The sequence below is a fragment of the Amblyraja radiata genome, chromosome 26 (assembly GCF_010909765.2).
Source record: "Amblyraja radiata isolate CabotCenter1 chromosome 26, sAmbRad1.1.pri, whole genome shotgun sequence".
In the NCBI taxonomy this organism is placed as follows: Eukaryota; Metazoa; Chordata; class Chondrichthyes; order Rajiformes; family Rajidae; genus Amblyraja; species Amblyraja radiata.
Window position 1 is genome coordinate 31,284,868 of NC_045981.1, and position 23,017 is coordinate 31,307,884.

General features: G+C 41.9%; 1 protein-coding gene and 1 long non-coding RNA gene across 5 annotated transcripts in view; one reads left to right on the forward strand and one right to left on the reverse strand.

Moving 5' to 3' along the window:
• mxra7 (matrix remodeling associated 7) overlaps positions 1 to 23,017 on the reverse strand; it is a 105,852-nt gene that overhangs the window by 7,663 nt on the left and 75,172 nt on the right. For 2 of the 4 annotated variants that reach the window (XM_033044604.1, XM_033044602.1), the window contains one exon: positions 6,968 to 7,449. In XM_033044604.1, the coding sequence (XP_032900495.1) occupies positions 7,437 to 7,449 (13 nt within the window). In that variant the 3' untranslated portion in view covers positions 6,968 to 7,436. Of the gene's footprint in view, positions 1 to 2,199; positions 2,891 to 6,967; positions 7,450 to 23,017 lie in introns of those variants that run through there. The other 2 variants (XR_004415862.1, XM_033044603.1) reach the window with 2 other exon arrangements.
• On the forward strand, positions 7,458 to 9,137 carry LOC116988116. Its single transcript, XR_004415863.1, has 2 exons — positions 7,458 to 7,821; positions 8,826 to 9,137. It is a non-coding gene; the product is annotated as an uncharacterized LOC116988116 (long non-coding RNA).

A 23,017-nucleotide genomic window follows, 5' to 3' on the forward strand; every position in this document is an offset into this window, starting at 1 on the left:
TAGTCCTTATTTGGAATGAGCTCCAAGAGTATGCTGCAGAGACGGAATCAAATACAGCTTTTAGCACATATTTGGACATATGTAGTAATAGGAAGGGATCAACTTGCTATCTCGGTTACCTGAAATGATTTCAAATATATTGATTTAGCAAAACTTTGTTACAGGATTGCACACATTATTGTTGGCCACTATTACATGTAGTAACCTTTTCAAAAAACCTACTGACAGCCATTGCATAAACTGCATTGCAAGAAAATTGAGATTGGACTTCAGACTTTCAAGATACTGTGCGGAAACAAGCCCTTCAGCCTACCAAGTCCACAGCAACCAGCAATCACCGTAAACTAGCACTATCCTACACTCCAGGGACAATTTACTATTTTTACCAAAGCCAAATAACTTAGAAACTTGTATGTCTTTGGAGTGTGGGAGGAAACCAGAGCACCCGGAGAAAACTCACACAGGTCACAGAGTTCAGAGGGTCCAGAAGGGGCACGGGCTGGAATGGCAATAATCTTACTGATCTGTATGCAAAAAATAATAATAATTTCACTGTATCTAGATACACGTTATACTAAAAGAACTATTGACCATTGAGGGTGGTTCAGTTAAGTCTCTGGGCAAAGGTATCCCTTCGGATGTTGATGGTGGAAGGGTTAATGACATGAACATGGTCAGTGTGAACATGGTCAGTGTATGGCATTTGGATGGAAAAATGCTCCATTCCAGTCATCAGTCAATGCTGTTCAATGCCCTTTGCACCCAGGCAATGATTACCCCACATAAAGACACAAAGTACTGGAGTAACTCAACAGATCAGGCAGCATCCCCGGAGAACATGGATTGGCGATGCTTCGGGTAGGAACCCTTCTTCTGACATCCAACTGAATCGTGTCAATTTAATTTTCAGTTGGAGTCTGAAGACTGGTCCCGACCTGAAACGTCACCTATCCACCTTCTCCAGAGATGCTGCCTGACCTGCTGAGTTACTACATCCCTTTGTGTGTCTGTTTTTGTAAAACAGCATCTCCTGTTCCTCGCATCTACTCCTAATGATTAACTCATTGTTGGAGTTGCTGCAATGGAAACCGAACGCTGTGCAAATAGCAAACATTCATCACGCTCAAATTGAAGCTCGTTCATGAAACAGACAAGACCTGAGCTGATCAAATTCCAACTACTTCCACTCATTTCTTTGCTGATGGTATTACTCTAGTCAGTGGAAGTGTCGTCATAGTGAACTGTGCCAATTTTATTTTCAGTAGAGGGCAATTAGTGTCAAATGCTTCATTGCATATCAAGATTATTCACCCCCTCCCCCTTGTCTAATTCAGCTGCTACCCATGTCTGAGCCAAAGCTGTAATGACTTCTGAAACAGATGCTGGTTTACACCATAGACATGAAATGCTGGAGACAAACAGCATCTCTGGTTAAAAGGAATGGGTGACATTTTGAGTCATAGAAACATAGAAACATAGAAAATAGGTGCAGGAGGAGGCCATTCGGCTCTTCGAGCCAGCACCGCCATTCATCGTGATCATGGCTGATCGTCCCCTATCAATAACTCGTGCCTGCCTTCTCCCCATGTCCCTTGACTCCACTAGCCCCTAGAGCTCTATCTAACTCTCTCTTAAACCCATCCAGTGATTTGGCCTCCACTGCCCTCTGTGGCAGGGAATTCCATAAATTCACAACTCTCTGGGTGAAAAAAAAAATTCTCACCTCAGTCTTAAATGATCTCCCCTTTATTCTAAGACTGTGGCCCCTGGTTCTGGACTTGCCGAACATTGGGAAAAAATTTCCTGCATCTAGCTTGTCCAGTCCTTTTATAAGTTTCTATAAGATCCCCCTCATCCTTTTAAACTCCAGTGAATACAAGCCTAGTCTTTTCAATCTTTCCTCATATGACAGTCCCGCCATCCCAGGGATCAATCTCGTGAACCTACGCTGCACTGCCTCAATCACAAGGATGTCCTTCCTCAAATTAGGAGACCAAAACTGTACACAATACTCCAGATGTGGTCTCACCAGAGCCCTATACAACTGCAGAAGAACCTCTTTACTCCTATACTGAAATCCTCTTGTTATTAAGAGTCGAGACCCTTCTTCAGACTGAGAGTCAGGGGAGAGAAAGGTATAGATATGGAAGGGTAAGGTGTGAAAACGATAGGGAGACATTGAGATATCACACCTTACTCTTCTATATCTCTGTCTCCCTCTCCCCTGACTTTCAGTCTGAAGAAGGGTCTCGACCCAAAACGTCACATAAAACAAGAGGTGATTGATAGCACTTCCAACAACAGTTTTGACCACCATGCCAGATCTACCCTTCCAAATAAAATCCAGTAGATGACAAGGGTTACAATAACATAATCTAGCCAGTCTGTCCTTAATCACTAACAGTTATCAATACCAATAAATTAGTGGCTTACAGTAGTTAGATACCTAGCTTACCTAAATCCTTTATAAAAGTTATAATCTAGCACTCTAGAAGTGAAATACTACAAAGAAACAGCTAAATAATTTCATTTCATCGTACATGAGAATCAACACATTGTCGACTTAACAAGACCGTATTTCATCATGTCAGTTTACAGGATTTTTTGGTTATATCATCAGAAAACATCAGGGAGAATAATCAAGAACAAACATTTAGATATCCATAAAGTCATCAACTTATTTGCCAGGACTTAAATTTTAAGCAACTTGCGAGTAATATTGATTTGCATTGGCAAAGGGAGCCCTACGTTAAATCATCTTCAAAGCAGTGCATCCTAAAGAGAATAAAGTTTGAGTTGCTCCTCCATGTCTCCTTCTGACATGTCACCAAAGACCTCCTTCCTTTCACTCATTAACTTGAAAATGGCAGCCAGCTGATCTCGTTGAATCCTGGAACACAAATTAGGAAACACAAGTGAGCAGATTTGTACAGAATGCCACTAATTACATTTGCACCGATCGACTTAATGAACTATTAAGGTCGTCTACCAATTTAATCGATTAAATTGGTAGATCTTGCATCATGTCATTCAACAGGAAGTACTGCAGAAATCCAGTACAAGAAACAACCTGAAATGCTTTTGCAAATTTATTGATTTCAAAAAAACAAAAAAGGAGGCAATTGCAAAAATGATATTTGGCCACTATTTACCTGCTGTCATCTTTTCACAAAATTTGCTGGCAGCCATCAAATAAATTGCACTGCCAGAAAAATTAAGATTGGACTATAGAGATACTGCACTACCTACTATCAGTCTACCGAATCCGCGTCGACCAGTGATCACCCCATAGAGCAGCAGTATCCTACACACTAGGGACAATTTACAATGTTTACTGAAGCCAATTAACATACAAACCTTGTACGTCTTTGGAGAGTGGAAGGAAACCGGAGAACCAGGAGAAAACCCACGTGGTCACAGGGAGAACGTACAGACAGCACCTGTTGTCAGGATTGAACCCGGGTCTCTGATGCTCTAAGGCAGCAACTGTACTGCTGTGAAAAAACTTTAAATGACTGCATCGCACAAATGATTTTTGATCACTGTTTATATTAATCTTTGCACAAAACTTGCTGGCACCCGTTAAATAAGCTGCATTGCAAGAAAAAAATGAAATACTTGCATTAAACTCTGGTGCATTGGATTTAACATCTTATTCCAACCAAGGGAGGTTATCATTTTCAATCCAGTGCTACTTTCAATATCATGAATCCTTAACCTTTATTAAATCAATTCCATAGATTTCCCACTTTTCAGTTGATACAGGGGGTGGGAGATTGCAACCTTCACGTGGTCCGCCCTGTTTCGACTAATGCAATCAATCCGACTAGCACAATCAAATAAGATGAAATAGAACAAGTTGTCCGACAGCTTTAGGCTGTGCACGCCATACGCAAGAAGAAGAAGTTGATACAGGACTCGATGAGGATGCGGACAGGTCAAGGTCACAGTCAATAATTTCTAAAGAACTGCGATTCTCTGGAACCTCCAGACGGTTCTGAAAACAAGCTACAACCAACGAAATACTTGTGCAGGCACAATAACAAGGGTAAAGCAGTGGCCAGTTTGCACACTGCAAGATCCCACAATCTCACAGCTACAGTGGTGTGGGCTTACACGTTGTATTAAGGTCCTGGAGTACCATTGCCACCCTTAACCATGATGTAGCTACTAAGATACGATTCATTCTCATGAAGGGCACATTATGGACCAAGAACACATTTATGCTCTCAAACAAGCACATCCGGTGATGCATTCAGTCACTTAGCAACTGATACCAGCCCATGGGCTCACATACTTTGATCGCAATAGTTATTCTGCCCACTGTAATAGCAGAGGGCCCACTGGATCAGTCCGTCCATAGACTGGCAGTAAAACTCATGAAGCACTGCAATATGGGACTTATTTACTTGGGTCAGGTCATGTATCCATCATGATTTGGTTTTCTATCATTTCCAATGGCAGCTTTTAGCTTTTTGATTAAACACAAGTGCAAATATGCAGTTGAAGTTATAGAGTCAGCTGTACAGCATAGAAACAGGCCCTTCAGCCCACTTTGTCCATGCCGCCCATGTTGCCATACACGGCTAGTTCTATTTGCCTGCATTTGGCTCATAGGCCTTTGAAACCTTCCAACCTACGCATTTAGTTTGGCAACATGAAGACTTTAATGATTGCTGTGGCTCAGAGAAAACTCCCTTGTGGAGAAAATTGTAGTTTTGTATTCATTCTGCACTTTTACTGTAATCTGACATTAAAGCCCATAGCCTGCATGGCACAACAGCAGAGTTGCTGCCCCAAAAAGGCTGCCAACATCATCAAGGACCCACACCATCCTTGCCACACACTCATCTCTCCGCTGCCATCAGGTAGAAGGTACAGGAGCCTGAAATCTGCAACATCCAGGTTCAGGAACAGCTACCTCCCCACAGCCATCAGACTATTAAACACAACTTCAAACAAACTCAGAACTATAACAGCCTAGGTAGGTGTGTGTGTGTGTGTGTGTGTGTGTTGGTAGGTGTGTGTGTGTGTGTGTGTGTGTGTGTGTGTGTGTGTGTGTGTGTGTGTAGGTGTAGGTAGGTAGGTAGGTGTGTGTGTGTGTAGGTAGGTGTGTGTGTGTGTAGGTGTAGGTAGGTGTGTGTGCGTGTAGGTGTGGGTGTAGGTGTGTGTGCGTGTAGGTGTGGGTGTAGGTGTGTGTGTGTGTGTGTGTAGGTAGGTATGTGTGTGTGTGTGTGTAGGTGCAGGCGTGTGTGTGTGTGTGTATATAGACACACTGATCTGTTCTGTATTTATGCCTACAATATTCTGTTGTGCTGCAGCAAGCAAGAATTTCATTGTCCTATCTGGGACACATGACAATAAACTCTCTTGACTTGACCCAGGTTCAATCCTGACCATCGGTTCCGTCTTTGTGGAGTTTGCATGTTCTCCGTGACCACATGGGTTTCCGCCCACATCCTAGTATGAATAGATGATTGATAGTAAACATGGACTTGGTGGGCCAAAGGGCCTGTTTCCATGCTGTATCTATAAACTAAACTGTAAAGGATCAATATTTAAGAAGGAACTGAAGATGCTGGAAAATCAATGGTAGACAAAAATGCTGGAGAAACTCAGAGAGCGAGGCAGCATCTATGGAGCAAAGGAAATAGGCAAAGTTTCGGGTCAGAACAAGGTTACGACTCTTTGGGCGAGAACTCACGACCATACAGGCTTCACCCTGCGACATGTCACCAGGGTGTCGCCTGTATGGTCGTGAGTGGTCACCTCAGTTGCCCAAAGAGTCGTAGCGTCTTTCTGTTTGCCGCTGGATCTTCAACATGTGGAACAGTTTTGGCGACCTGCAACGACCTATGATGGGTGCCGGCAGTCGCCGAAAAAGTCGCATAAGTGGGACAGGCCCCCATTAGTCTCTCAATCGAAAGAACATTATTTGAAATAATTTTCACCTTGTGGAATTAGTCAGTCAAGGGGCAATGAGGATGTGAATGAAGCCACAACACAGATTAAAACATACATGTTACATTTTATTGACGATTTACAATGTGGCAAGTATTAATCCTTGATGTTTGCTTCAGTAGTTCAGGTTTTCCCAGGAAGAAACATAGCCACAACAATCAGGGACTGCTGGCTTTACAAGAATCATTTTAGGATGAGGGTCCTGAACATTCGTCCTCAGGATTCACTCCACTTTTGTATCTTGGACAACGAAGCAATGCTTTATAATGGACAGGACCATCAGTGGTCTTGACTGAAAGTTCAATGCAACCAATACATTGGTGGAATCTATACTTTCTTTTAGTTTTAGACTATTACCAGTGCAAGGAACCAGTTCTAACTCTCACCATGGTGGCGCAGCGGTAGAGTTGCTGCCATATAGAGCCAGAGACCTGGGTTCAATCCTGACTCCAGGTGCTGTCTGTACAGAGTTTGCATATTCTCCTTCTAGTCGTGTGGGTTTTCTCTAGGTGCCTAGGTTTGTTGGCTAATTGGCTTGGTAAAATTGTAAATTGTCCCTAGTGTGTAGGATAGTGTTAGTGCACGAGGATTACTGGTCAGCGCGGACCAGTAATCCCCGTGGTCAATGCCTACTATGTCCCGTTGTGCTGAAGCAAAGCAAGAATTTCATTGTCCTATCAGGGACACATGACAATAAACTCACTTGAACTTGAACTGTTGGCCAAAGGGCACGTTACCACGCTGTATCTCTAAACTAAATTCCACAGCGTAATTCACTCCACCAGCACCCAGCACTTTCTGACTTACTACAGCTATGAGAAACATTAAAACCAAGCAAGTGATGTTGTTACCAACATAATTAAAGAATTAGATGGTAATACAGTCACAACTTGAATACAAGATCACTACTGAAGCAAATGCTTCAGTTACACAAAATTAGTGAAATGCTTTTCTTTATTAGGATAACTTCCCATTATTCGAAGAAAAAAAAACAATGAAACACTGGTAACCTTTGAAGACTTTATTAAACATCAAAAGTAGTGACATGTAATAGATTAAGCAAATGTTGCCATTTCAGAATTACAAATGCAAGTTTTCAAAACTAGAACATTCAAAATAGTTACGTACTTCAACCCTGTAACAAAATTTTCCTTTTAAGCTTAACCCAAACTTTTGCATTGGCGAGCAAAATAATATGGCTGTCTTGTATTAGTTACAAAGATACAAGGCTTACTGTGATTAAATTTAACATTGTTTGATAATCTGCATTAGACTACAACTCAAAGCTGTGAATTATAAATGACTACAAAATAAATGCTTTCTATTATATTAGATTCTATTGCAACATCTATTACAGGATCTTTAACAGTATCGCCCTGGTCGGGACAAGCTGCATGAGTTTTTTGGCTTGTTGTCTGGCAAAATTCAAGCCTCCAAGCCCTCAGATAATTCACGTTTAAGACTCCCAATCGGTTCTACTCTTTTGCTCTGTAAAAGAAGAAGAAATTAATTTGTGGGCACATTAAATATATGCTAATGGACAATAAAATGCTCAGTGTTAATTTTGCACAAAGCAGGCGAGACTCATAAATGTCTGCATATAAAAATTGCATGTTCGCAAGAATGATTAGAGATTTTTTATCCTCCACATCATTAATAAAAATCAAACACCTCAAGCACGTGGTTTCAAATACATCAGTCATTTTCTGGTAGCTAAGGCAGTGTCCAAAATTTGTGCCAGTTTTGACAGTGAATCTCACCGTGTCACTGTGCCTGTTCCAACATTAGTATTACTCCCACAATTATCACTGTATTTTAGTTCAAAGGCTGAAACTTTATTAAAATGTTGACCAGTTCAAGGTTCAATGGCTAACATTGGCTAAATGTTAAACCACAATATATCTGTAAGTGGACATGAAACCTGCCAGATCGTGTCCTGTGCTTGGTGTTAATACCAACACCTTGGCTGCAATTTTATATAAAAGCACAAAAATATTAAAAAGCCAAATGTGCTCAAAAAGTTTTGCCCCCAGTTTCTAAACAGGTAAAGCATAGATTTGAAAAAGAGTAAAAAATTGCAGCTGCTGGAAACCCAAAACATAAAACATTGCTGGAAAGGCTCAGGTCCGTCAGCATGTTTCAGGATAATGACATTTCGGAACAGTCGACTCGAGAAGGTCACTGCCCTCAAACCCCTAACCGCTCCTCTCCACTGGTGCACCAAGTGTTTCACATGTTCAATTTTATGAGCCAGGTGTTTCCTGGTTAACAAAATGCAATAAATGGAGATATGGGAAAACAAATTGCCCAAATTACTCAGATGTCCAAGTTTTTCCAGAAACCAGCAACTCTTGTACTTCATGCAGTTTCAAGAGATTTGGCATTGCTGTTTTTAGATAAGGTTTTATGATTATCTTGTAAAGAACAAACAATGCAAAATTGCAGAGTTTGGATGGAAAACCTGGAATTTTACTCAAGGACAATAATATACTCAGACAGTGAAGAGTGCATCCAAACCTAGATTAAAATGCTTCGTACTGCAGCAAGCATGTATTTGAAATTATATTTTAAGACAAACTCCTGAAACCTCCCGAGCATCAACTGCATCAGGAGCAGTTCCATTTGAAAGGAACCTGTAAGTTTAATATTCTTCCGACACAAATAATTTACTTTTAGGCTTGATCTTCTAGTCAGCACAAACCAATGTATGGGGACAGAGAAGAGTGTTGGAGTGACTCAGCGAGTGAGGCAGCTTCCCTGGAGAACAGACAGCACCGTTAAAATCAGGATCAAACCCAGGTCTCTGGTGCTGTAAGGCAGCAACTCTACCTCTAAGCCATCTCAATTTGAGTTCTACATTGCAGAAGTCACCAGTAAAAACACAAATCTTAAACTGTGTCTCATTAACTTTAGAAGCTCAAACCCATTCATAAAGCAGGAAAAAACCCAACACTGTATAAAAACCTGGACTTACCAGAGTCCGTGTCCTAGCCCATGCAGCAGTATGTGTGTGTGGGGGGGGGGGGGGGGGGTGCAGAGACCCCGCAAGTGCAGAGGATACAATGTTGAAACACATGCAGGGAGAATGAATTAAAGGCAAGGAGAATGCAGCAAGATTATGGAACATGATCTTCGAGTCAACCGTTTCCCAGTGGTCAAGTGGCAGTTAGTTGGGGGGAAAACAAAACTTACAAAACCCAAATTAGTCAAGCTGTAATGAAAAATACACTAATACCATCAGGCTTTAAAAGTGACACTAAGTCAGTCAGGTGAATCAATGACTACACTTGTAGGAACAAGAACTTCTGATGCTGGTTAATACATAAAAGGACACAGTGCTGGAGTAACTCAGCAGGTGATGCAGCATCTCTGAAGAACATGGATTGGTGACGCTTCTGGTCGGGACCCTTCAGTCTGAAGAAACATAGAAACATAGAAAATAGGTGCAGGAGTAGGCCATTCGGCCCTTCGAGCCATTCAATATGATCATGGCTGATCATCCAACTCAGTATCCTGTACCTGCCTTCTCCCCATAAGGGTCTCACCCCAAAATGTCACCTATCGATATTCTCCAAAGATGCTTCCTGACCCGCTGAGTTACTCCAGCACTGTGGGCCCTTCAGTGATTACACTTCATTAGTTGAAATGTCTGTGGGTCAATCGTGAAATTTCCCTGTGGTTTCAAGAGTTGTCATTCAGAAACATACAAAAATTATACCTCAGAAGAAGCAACTCCACCAATCCCACCATTTTATTTGAGCTGCTTTCCACATGGACTAAGATTCAGTGAGCAGTGTTGGAAGTCAGCCTCAGGAAAATGACACGTACAGAAGTGAGGGACACCTCCAGATTGAGGGAGAGTTTCTTCACAACTGCTATCATGCAACGGAACCATCCTATCAACAACTGGAGTGTGAGTCTAAGCTACCATCTACCTCACTGGAGACCTTCGGACTGACTTTATTTACACTTCATTTTGCACCAAATGTTATTCCCTTTACACTAGGTGGCTTGATTATAATCATGTATAGTCTTTCCACCGACTGGTTAGCACGCAACAAAAAGCCTTTCACTGTACCTTGGTATGCTTGACAGTAATCTAAAATAAATTTAAGGGGATAAAAACAGGAGCACATAAAACAAGCTGAAGCTAATCAGATTTGCAGTTGACTGATGAGAGATTTGCATTGCCCCATGGAGCATACACACAGCATTTCAATTCTGCTCCAAGTTGCTCAGCTGCAGTAAACAGACAGCTTCAGTGTGTGCTGGTGCAAGGTTAAAGGACAAACGCCTGTCTTCACTGTTCTCTGGCTCATTTGCTATTCGAACTGGGCTGCACCGGGAATTAGTGATTAAAGGCGCAATTATATAATGAGATGGATTGGTCACATAATTCATGTTGACTGCCTCAACTGCAGTAAATCAGAATAGCATGTAGCTTCAGATAGGACTCAAGCGTTTTTACTTGGGTTCTTCGATTAATTTCCTACTCAAAATCATTATAGAATACCGCAGCACAGTGGTAGAGATGATGCCTTACAGCGCCAGAGACCCGGGTTCGATCCTGAGTACAGATGTCATCTGTATAAAGTTTGTACATTCTCCTTGTGACAGTAGGTATTCTCCGGGTGGTCTGGTTTCCTACCACACTCCAAGGACATTCAGGTTTGCAGGTTAAATGGCTTCTGTAAATTCTAAATTCTCCCTAGTGTGTAGGATAATGCTAGTGTCCGATGGTCAGTGTGGACTTGGTGGGGCCAAAGGGCCTGTTTCCACACTGCATCTCTAAAGCCTAAAAATAGACCACCACCAATCTCAGAATATTATATCCTCGTATCTTTCCCTTGAAGAAATCAGGCTGCTCCATGTATTTACAACAGCAACACAATCTTGGCATCCACAGCTCATTTCCTCCCCCCCACCCCCCCCCCCCCCCCCCCCAAATTGTGCATCTGAAATTCTGCAGAGTTACACATCATTTATTTTTGTACAAACTATACTGAACTACTTCCTTTATGAATCCCTCTGGAATCTCTGTCGAGTCACGGTTGCCAGGAAAATTATGTAAATTGACTAGACGCTGCCTTTGAAAAGATTGACTGTAGCTGGAAGCGGAAATCTCTGAACCATGAACACATTTCAAATTCCATGTGTTCAACGTTTTGTCCCAAGGATGACAGTGCCAGAAACATTACCATCAACCTGGATTTCTACAGCAATATGTATTAAATCCTTTCAATCTGTTCCCCTCTGTCGTGTTCTGTTTCTGAGGTAAAATTAAAGTCACGTAGGACAGTTCAAGAACTTGATGGTTGTAGGAAATTGTCCTGAACCTGGTGTTGTGGGGCCTTCAGGCTTCTGCACCTCCTGGCTGATGGTTTTCTTGGCTCTTCACAGGTCCTGGTGTGAAAATGGGCCATTAAACCCACCAAGGCCACACTGACCAAGGATTCATTCACACTAATCCTATTTTTTAATTTTCTGCTCATTCACCTTAAATTCCGGGATTCAACCACTTAACTATAGGACAATATTTAAAAAAAAAATTGAAATGCAGCATAGAAACAGGCCCTTTGACCCACAGAGTCAGCACCAACCAGCAATGACCCGTACACTAGTTCTATCCTCCACACAAGGGATGATATAGAGAAACCAATTAACATACAAACCTGTACATCCTTGGATTGTGGGAGGAAAGCTGAGCACTCGGAGAAAACTCACATGGTCACAGGATGAATGTACAAACAGCACCCATAATCAGGATCAAGCCCGGGTCTGTCGCTGTAAGGGAGCAACTCCACTGCTGCACCACTGTGTTGCCCTAAAATGTATTAGAATTTGCACTAAAGCAGCAAAGAACAACATGTCCTGAAGCATGTGGACCTTGGTCACAAAGGTGGCGTTGGTTCAGAGCTCCAAACTCAGTACTCAGGAAATGTTAAAAGTACAAGCCCAGGCTCCACGCCAAATTATACAAGCATGTAAACAAGAATTTCCTAGGAGCCTTTCAGTATAAGAAATTTTCAGCGAGCTCACCCGACATACAGATTAAAACACATCAGGCAGCACTTACGTGAAAAGACTAGGCAATGTTTGTGAATCTGCAAACAGCGTAGAATCAAGTTACCATTCATCATTGAGGATAGAAAGGATACAAAAGATACCTGATGTTATATAGCAGATGATTTTTGTTTGGGTAAAAATAAATATCTGACAGAGTGCAAGCCAACAACTGAAGCAATAGACTTACAAGTAAAGTCGATTTTCTACAAATTCAAAATGAGGGAACTCTTCTCCAGTCAATGCCTAGGAGAGTAGAAACAGAACTGCAGATGCTGGTTTATACCACAGATAGAGACAAAGTGCTGCACCAACTCAGCAGGACATACCGCATATCTGGCGAAAAAGGATGAGTGATGTTTCAGGTCGGGACCATTCTTCAGACTGAAGAAGGTTCCTGACCTGAAACCTCATCCATTATATTTCTACCAGGGATACTGCCTGACCCACTAAGTTACACCAGCATTTTGTGTCTAGCTGTGTCTTGGGTGGAATGGTGACATGTGGCAGAAGCTCTGCCCCAATTCCAGCAAACAAGATTGAATTCAGACTTCAGGGTCTGGTGCATTCTGATTGTATGAGTTTTCTCCAGATACTTTACCTTCCTCCTACAGTGCACAAGTAGGAGTTTGCAGGTTACTTTGTCATCCTACATTGATCCTCGTAAGGAAAATTAGTGGTAGAGAATTTAGGAGTTGGTGCAGATGAGCAGAAAAGGGAATAGTATCAATGAACACTTGATAAGTGGGGACAACAATCCTTACCCCCCTCCCCCCACTATGACCCAAGCAGAGATAAACACACCATCAGTCAGGAGGTATAGAAACTTGAAGTTCCACACCACCAGGACCAGGAACAGTTACTTCTCCACAACTGTAAGGTTCTTGAACAACCCTAAGCCTACCTCAGAAACAGAACACCATGGACCAGTTCTTGCACTATCATGGACTGCTTTCCCAATTATGTTTTGCATTTGTCTGTTCTTGCAAAGTCTTGAGTATGCATGTGCAATTTGTATAGTGCGTATGGGAAGGAACTGCAAGTGCTGATTTATACCCAAGATACACACAGTGCTGGAGTAACGCAACAGGTCAGGCAGCTGGAGATCTCTGGAGAAAAGGAATAGGTGATGTTTTGGGTCGCAACCCTTCTTCAGACTATTATGTGTGTATTGCCAGAATTAATGGTTCTTTTATCGTCACATGTACAAAGTGCCAGCAGTGAAATTCTCTTTCATTCAAACAGTTGTAGAATATTGCAATGCACCAGATCCTTGATAAACAAGTGTACAGAAATAATCCACTGAGAAGAGGGGCCATGCTTTGGCACCATTTCCAAAGTCCACGCTATGCCTGAGATACTGCTGCATTCTACCAAATACCTCACCACATTCATGCACATGCCAATAACCCAAGTCATTCAATTTCTCTCTGCATGTTCGCAGCACAGCCCACGAGAAAGAGCTTAGTTTCTCTATACTGCTATGAATTGATTATGTAATCTCTGCTGCAGTGCGTTGTGTTAGGTAATTTAATCCATAACATTTGACAACGACTATATTTGTGAATTAATCTATAATGCCATGGATACTTGGGAAGGAGAAACAGTCAAGGTTAAATATCCTAGAACCTTCCATGGCAGTGGCACAGGGGTATGAGTTGCTGTCATACAGCGCCAGAGACCTAGGTTCGATCATGACTACGGGTGCTGTCTGTCCAAAGTCTGTATGTACTCCCTGTGACCGCATGGGTTTTATCTTGGTGTACTGGTTTCCTCTCACACTCCAAAGACGTGCAGGTTTGTTGGTTGATTGGCTTCAGTAAAAATTGCAAGTTGTCCCTAGTGTGTAGGACAGTGCTAGAGGACGAGGATTGATGGTCGGCATGGACTTGGTGGGCCGAAGGGCCTGTGTCCATGCTGCATCTGTAAACTAAACCCTCATTACTAGTGAGTTGGAGGCCAAAGGTGAAAGAGCAAAGTTAGTAATTCTGATAGGCTGAAGCCAAGGTTGCTAAGTTACAGATGCATGCCAGATTTATGAGGGCTGTTAAAGATAATGGATAAAATGGAGATAGCCAGCAGATAAATAAGTGTCTGTGTATTGATTGTAAGAGTCAGTATGAAAATAGGCTCTTCAGCCTACGCCGATCATTTGTTCAAACTAGTTCTATGTTTTAAAAAGGGAGGGAGAGAGAAAACGGGGATTACAGACCAGTTAGTCTAACATCGGTAGTGGGGAAACTGCTAGAGTCAGTTATTAAAGATGGTGAAGAAATATTATACAAATAGAACCGCTTGGATAGTGACTTTTATATAAGCTAGGTAATTTGCAAAAGAAACGCTTAAGGTTTTCCTAACGACATAAAGTGCAAACAGACACATACACACAGGCAAAGATGAATCAAAACATGGAGGCCTGAACCTGAACCTGAACCTGCTTAGCTTAGTTTATTGCTTTGAGGCAATTATAACACTGGAGGAAATTGTATTTGATATGACTTTGTGTTGGAGAATGGATAGCTGAATAGGGGCGTCTTCTTAGGCCAGAGGTCAATTGCTCTTTACTTTATGGACATTCTTAACCTGTGAGGTTTGTGCTGAGTTTGAGATATAGTTCAGGGCTGAGAGATAATAGGCCCTGTAGTTAGCCTTGGCTATGTTGAATTAGGATGTATGTGAAGAGGAGTAGTTGCTTGGAGAAGAAGATAATTTGTAATATATATAAAAGGCCTTTTAGAGAGATTGGAAATACAGCTCCCAGAGATAGCAGGAAAAGGGGAGGCTGTAAGTTAAGAATGAAGCTGTACCCTGGAAACAAACACTTATTAAGTAAGTTGACAGATTTACGACCCATGTATGCTTGGTTGGGATGTGTATGGGTTTTGAACTTGGAAATTGTAATTCAGCAAACTTATATAATTAATGTTTTAAAGAAATAGGTAATCGTATTTCAAACTGTGAAATTGTAGTAAAACAAATTATGAAATGTATTGTCTTAGTAGGAATGTAAACATTAGACAGAAATTGTTTAGATTTATAGAAATATTTTTCTTCTTGGTATGGGAAGTGTGTATGACATGTGATTATTGTATTATATATGTATCTTATATTTTGAGGAGTGGTCTTTGATAATTGGGCCTACTGGGGTTTTGCTGTGTTGAAATAAAATAAGCAGTTATACCACAGGCAAACGAAGGTTGTAAAGAGGCCAGGGAAGGAGGATCATGTGACAGATGTTGTAAATCACCAGAAGGACTCAGATGATTGGCTACTAGCTTGTCATACCTTCTGTATCTGAAATGTCTAATACCTATATAAACGCCATAAGTTTGTATCAACGTTACTCCTCTCTGGACCCGCCCCAGAGCATCAGCTCTGTGTTGGAAGATTCAAGAGACTAGTCTCAGCTGAATAAAGAATTGATTTTATCAGCAACAAGTGTTTGAGTCAAGTTGACTTTAGATTGACAGAAGAACTCAGTTTAACATTGTGTCAGAAGTGGGATTCAGATGGTTAACTGACAACTCAAGGAACGAAAATAAGAGTCAAACTGTGCACTGATCAGACCAGAGGAATTGGCCAAGCAGAAGTGAGCAGTTAAACACCACTCTGTTTTCCTCTTCTCCGTATTCTCTGCGTAATCGACCCTTCGTTCTTGTGTTGAACAGGATCCTGACAGAATCAAGTCAATCTAACAAACCTTGTTGAGTGGTAAGATAGACTTTTAAACAGACTTGTCCATTGGGAATGAGGAGACTCAGTCATTGGGAATGATAACTCGGTCATTGGGAATGATAACTGGTAACTGGTAACTGACGGTTGAACTGGATCCTGTCAGCTAAACACTGACAATGCTAAATTCCTCTTGGTCATTTGGAATGGCAAGAGGGGGGTTAAAGATTTGGAAACAGGGTCAGCTAAACACTGACAATGCAAAATGAATCTTGAATCATTTGGAATGGTGGGAAACAATTGAATTCAGATCCAGTGATGTCACGGTTGCTAAATAAGAAATAGTAAAACGGTAATGTCATTATTATATTGTTGTAAGAATAAAGCATAAGAATATTAATACTGTGTATGGAATAAGTGGGTGTGAATATTGTAGTAATGTGATAAATTTAAATAAGTGGAGGTATTGAGATGAGAGTGTGCACACAAGAGGAATAAGCAACAGGAGTGAGAGTGAGAGAGAGAGAGAGATAAGACTGAAAACAAGCAGGCTGGAAAATCTGGAAGATAAGAAAGGACTGTGCAGTTCAAATGGTTGGCCTTCAATTAGCAGAGGGAGACGAAGGGGAGGCATAGGAAAATAATTGGAATTTGGCTCCTAGCGCATCTCCACTTCCCTATCAGCCCCCCGGGTCAAGCTCCACCCACAACACAGTCCGAGCCCTAGTCAGTGGTGACAGGAATTTACCCAAGGCAGAGTCAGGAACCGACAGTGCATCCACCTCAGGCGTCTGACCCAAGAAGAAGGAGAAGCCCCACTTTACAGACCCCGTAGCATGGCATACTAGGTCCCAGTCTAGAGAAGGAGCTGAAATAGACGGAATAAGAAAGCATCCTCCAGGCACCAATATCCTGTCAGAACAGTCCCTAACCCCAGAGCCCTAGTACCTCCTCCACCCAGTCAACAAGACAACGACGAAACAGCCATGAATAAAGTGTGGCTGCTGTGGAAACCACATCAGATGATGGCAATTTTGTTGAGAGTGTCTTATAAGAATCAGAATCCTTTCATTTCATTTTTAAGAACAACGATATACAGATATCACGCCAATTCCAGAGATTTATGGGCATTACTTCAGCAAGTATTAACAGCGATTGAATATATCAGGCTCTTGGTTCACTTAACCTATGACAACCAAGCAGCCCTAGAGGGGCAGCTAACGCAACCAGGGGCAGCTAACAATGAGGATTGATTACAGCTTATGTTGGCAGCTCCAGCAGCCAATCGATATATCAAAGGTTTTGGATATGAAACCAGCGGAAGGAGAGCTGCAGAAGATTTTCTGGAAAGGTTTAAAACCATCTACGGCAACCAGTCAGGTGACACTCAGTATCAGCAAGGAAATGACTCGACAGTTTTGTGCTATGCCTATGAACTGTTTGCCTTCCAGCGTCGCAATGGCTATTTAAACCAATAATATGGACTGGTCAGAGTCTTCATCGGTCTGCATGTCAAGAGCTGTGAGAGCCTTTTGGAAAACTGTCCTATGGGAGACAGGGAAGCCCAGGTAAAGGTAAAAACGAATATATGATGAGAGAAATGAGAGAAGTTCCACCAGTGGCTGTCCCTGACTGAATGGGCTAATAAATCCGGATGTTACCCTGTTTACGGATGGCAGCTCATCCATTGTTGAAAAGGGAGAATGGTTGTCAGGCTATGTGATTGTCAATCAGGAGGGAACGACCATTGAAGCAGCATCTTTTGAGGCTCCCTTCTAGGCCCAGCTAGCCGAACTATTTGCGCTGACTAGAGCCTGCACCCTGGCCGAAGAACTATCTGCAAATATTTACACGGACTGCCAATATACTTTTGGAGTGGTTCATGATATGGACATTCGGGGGGTTTCTAACCTCTTCAGGGACAGTGATATCTCACAAAAATTGGTTTCTAATTTGCTACAGGCCATTCAGTTACCCAGTCAGCATGCTGTCATCAAAGTTAGAGCCCATACTATAGGCCAAGCCCCATAGACATAGGAAGTTAGCTGAGAAAGCTTCTAGGAGTTACCAAATTGTTGGGCCCCACATGATGAGGCAGATTAAAAATTCTACTAGGAATAAGTTTCCCTTGAAAAAAGGAATGCCAACCATCCAGGAAGTACTTCAAATACAGGAGGACACTCCTGCACAGGTAGAACAGCTGTGGCAGGACCAGGGTTGTCTGTACGATCCTGTCACTAGCTTATGGGTTATGCCTGCCGCCCAGACTTGCGTGTCTGACAAGCTTGCGTTGTGGGTTATTGAATGTGTACACTTTGCAACTCATTGTGGGGCCAAGGCTGTAAGTGATATGATTTTAGAGATCTGTTGGCATCAAGAATCTTCTGGACTTGTCACTGGCTGATACGCTGGGACGTCTGATTTGCCTGCAGCATAATCCAGGTAAGGGCTTGCCCAGTGAACCAGGTAAGACCCCTTTACCAGCAGGTCCCTTTGAGACCTTGCAAATGGACATTGAGTTGAAAAGATGCCAGTGTTATAAGTATGTTCTTGTAATTGTCATTTTCAGTAAATTGATGTTTTCAGTAAATGGATTGAAGCATAGCCGACTACTGACAATAAGGCCTCAACCATTGTAAAAATATTGTTACGCGAAATCATACCACGATTCGGTGTTCCTGCGCGGTTAAGTTCAGATAATGGTCATCATTTTATTGCTGCTGTAAACAAAGAAATTACAGATACATCAACAGCTCCATTGTGTGTGTCGACCTCAGGCCACCGGATTGGTGGATTGGGCAAATCAGACTTTGAAAACCAAATTAGCAAAATTAGTGGCATAGACTGGCTCAACATGGTTAAAACTGCTTCCTGTAGCTCTTTTTCAGATACACACTACACTTTCTGGTATGGCACGAGTAACGCCTGCGCAAATCATATCTGGTCGACCTTTATGGAAGCCATGGAATGACCATGCCCCCGCAGTGGTCCATTTCCACCAGATGACTGAGGAAATGACATGCTTTGTATTAACCCGTGCTTTGCAAACTTATCATTCACAGGTCAGGGCTGCATATGGTGAGGAGCCAGCAGTCAAAGTTCCATCTAATATTGAGCCATGTTGCTATGTGCTGGTCAGGAACTGGATGCGTAAGCACTTGGACCCACATTGGGATGGTCCCTTCCAGGTCATCCTCACCACTCCGACCCCTGCCAAGGTCAAGGGTCGTGCTGCATGGGTTCATCTGCACCACTGCAAATTGATTGGGGAGCCCAATCAAAAGGGGGGAGAAGAGTAATTTTTATTAGTTTTAATATTTCTGCTTTCCTTGGGTGTTGTATCCTTATAAGTTTAGTTGTATTCGTATTCTTATAAGTTAGTTGCATCCTCATAAGTTTCATTTTGAATCTTAATAAGTTCAGTTTTGAATCCTTATTTTGCTATATGGTTAAGAATATGCGACTGATTACTGGACTGACTGACTGAAGGACGGTTAAATTGAATGAATAGTTGTTTAAGCTAATTAAGTAAGAAATGAGCTTTTTGTGAGCCTTTGCATATTTTAGATAAATTAAAATGAGGCGATTCATCCTGCTATGCATCCTGATGCTACTACAGATGGAGTCTTTCACCTCTGCAAAACAGATATGGTACAGTGCAATGGCCCGGATGCCTTTGGATCCTGGGATGTCACCAAGATTGACTATTGCAATGGGATACAGCGTCAGCCCGATTGGCAGGTAGACTTAGATAACCAACACCTATGGGAATTACCCTGTTGGTCTCTGGAGTGCTAATTTGACTTTTTCTGCAGACGGTATTCTTTGGAAGACAACTCGGAAAAGGAACAATTGTATGATGGACTATGCTATCGAGAAGCATTACAGGTCTATCCTTGTTTACAGGAGAAAGAACATGAGAAAAATATGGGGGAAATGTGCATTGGAAGAAACAGACTCTAACATGTTTATACAAGCCCATAATGAACTATTTGGCAAAGGACAAATTGTGTGTTACCTTGCTACTATCAGAAATACATCTGTTCTCTTTACATGATAGAAATGCCTTATACTATCGGTTGGCACATGAGGGAGGGACATGTGCTATTGTGAAAGACAGATGCATGATGGGAATTCAGGACAGAACAGTAACATCACAAACATCAAAATGACATTATTACCCTGCTCGATGGGATACAGAAGGGTATTGAATGGGGAGACTGGGGGATTTTATAATTGGATCATTAGTATGGCCATATATGCAGCAATAGTGGTTTTGTGTTTGTTTGTGGGAATTGCTTTTGTTAAATGTATTATTTCTAGACTAATGACAGCCTTGGGTAATGTGGAAACTGGTGAGAAGATATTATTGCAACATCTAGAAGAAGACATTCCAATGTTGAACGATGAGGTAGTTGAAAGGATGGTAAATGTGCAGGTTGAGAAAGAATTATTAGAAGATGAATGTATTAGAATGAATAAAATGGAGATAGACCAGTGGTATGGAAGCCAGAATAGCTGAGCACCCTAGGGGCCAGGGTTGAAGCACAGCAAAAAAGTAGGGAACAGCATTGGTGTCAACAAGCCAGCCTGCTGACCTACGTAGTCCAGGTTTTGGGGGCTATAAAGCATCTCGAGGTTAGGTATAAACTTGGATGACTAATAAGCCAATGCTTTGTGTTATAATCATATTAGTGGTCATAGAATGACCAGAGTGGGGGAATGAGGAAATATTATATAAATAGAACCGCTTGGATAGTGACTTTTATATAAGCTAGCTAATTTGTAAAAGAAAAGCTAACAAAATAAAGTGCAAACAGCCACATACACACAAGCAAAGATGAATCAAAACATGGAGGCCTGAACCTGAACCTGCTTAGCTTAGTTTATTGCTTTGAGGCAATTATAGCACTGGAGGAAATTGTATTTGATATGACTTTGTGTTCGAGAATGGATAGCTTAATAGGGGGCTCTTCTGTGGCCAGAGATCAACTGCTCTTTACTTTATGGACATTCTTAACCTGTGAGGTTTGCGCTGAGTTTGAGATATAGTTCAGGGCTGAGAGATAATAGGCCCTGTAGTTAGCCTTGGCTATGTTGAATTAGGATGTATGTGAAGAGGAGTAGTTGCTTGGAGAAGAAGATAATTTGTAATATTTGTAAAAGGGCTTGTAGAGAGATTGGAAATACAGCTCCCAGAGATAGCAGGAAAAGGGGAGGCTGTAAGTTAAGAATGAAGCTGTACCCTGGAAACAAACACTTATTAAGTAAGTTGACAGATTTACGACCCATGTATGCTTGGTTGGGATGTGTATGGGTTTTGAACTTGGAAACTGTAATTCAGCAAACTTATATAATTAATGTTTTAAAGAAATAGGTAATCGTATTTCAAACTGTGAAATTGTAGTAAAACAAATTATGAAATGTATTGTCTTAGTAGGAATGTAAACATTAGACAGAAATTGTTTAGATTTATAGAAATATTTTTCTTCTTGGTATGGGAAGTGTGTATGACATGTGATTATTGAATTATATATATATCTTATATTTTGAGGAGTGGTCTTTGATAATTGGGCCTACTGGGGTTTTGCTGTGTTGAAATAAAATAAGCAGTTATACCACAGGCAAACGAAGGTTGTAAAGAGGCCAGGGAAGGGGGATCATGTGACTGACGTTGTAAATCACCAGAAGGACTCAGATGATTGGTTATTAGCTTGTCATACCCTCTGTATCTGAAATGTCTAATACCTTTATAAATGCCATGAGTTTATATCAAAGTTACTCCTCTCTGGGCCCGCCCCAGAGCATCAGCTCTGTGTTGGAAGGTTCAAGAGACTAGTCTCAGCTGAATAAAGAATTGATTTTAACAGGAACAAGTGTTTGAGTCAAGTTGACTTTAGATTGATAGAAGAACTCAGTTTGACAATGGGATAGCAGCACATTTGGAAAGTGGTGAAATCATTGGACAAAGTCAGCATGGATTTACGAAAGGTAAATCATGTCTGACGAATCTTATAGAATTTTTTGTGGATGTAACTAGCAGAGTGGATAAGGGAGAACCAGTGGATGTGTTATATCTGGACTTTCAGAAGGCTTTCGACAAGGTCCCACATAAGAGATTAGCATACAAACTTAAAGCACACGGTATTGTGGATTGATGTGGATAGAGAACTGGCTGGCAGACAGGAAGCAAAGAGTAGGAGTAAACGGGTCCTTTTCACAATGGCAGGCAGTGACTAGTGGGGTACCGCAAGGCTCAGTGCTGGGACCCCAGCTATTTACAATATATATTAATGATTTGGACGAGGGAATTGAATGCAACATTCCCAAGTTTATGGATGACACAAAGCTGGGGGGCAGTGTTAGCTGTGAGGAGGATGCTAGGAGGCTGCAAGGTGACTTGGATAGGCTGGGTGAGTAGGCAAATGCATGGCAGATGCAGTATAATGTGGATAAATGTGAGGTTATCCACGTTGGTGGCAAAAACAGGAAAGTAGACTATTATCTGAATGGTGGCCGATTAGGAAAAGGGGAGATGCAACGAGACCTGGGTGTCATGGTACACTAGTCATTGAAAGTAGGCTTGCAGGTGCAGCAGGCGGTGAAGAAAGCGAATGGTATGTTAGCATTCATAGCAAAAGGATTTGAGTATTGGAGCAGGGAGGTTCTACTGCAGTTGTACAGGGTCTTGGTGAGACCACACCTGGAGTATTGCGTGCAGTTTTGGTCTCCAAATCTGAGGAAAGACATTCTTGCCATAGAGGGAGTACAGAGAAGGTTCACCTGACTGATTCCTGGGATGTCAGGACTTTCATATGACGAAAGACTGGATAGACTCGGCTTGTACTCGCTAGAATTTAGAAGTTTGAGCGGGGATCTTATAGAAACTTACAAAATTCTTAAGGGGTTGGACAGGCTAGATGCAGGAAGATTGTTCCCGATGTTGGGGAAGTCCAGAACAAGGGGTCACAGTTTAAGGACAAAGGGGAAATCTTTTAGGACCGAGATGAGAAAAACATTTTTTACACAGAGAGTGGTGAATATCTGGAAATCTCTGCCACAGAAGGTAGTTGAGGCCAGTTCATTGGCTATATATTGAAAACCGGAGGAGGTGCTGTCCTGACCGGCTGCCTGTCCTGCAGCTGTCCGTTTTTTTCCCCTTCTTTTTTATTATTTTTAGTACGTTGAGTGTGTAGTCAGGGGGCCTAATCTTTTTATGTGTGGGGGGTGGTGGGGGGGAAGGGGGAAGCTGCTTTTTGAGTCCCAACCTGGTCGGAGGGGTTGCCTTCCTCCGAGCAGCGACTTCGACCTGTCCTTGCGG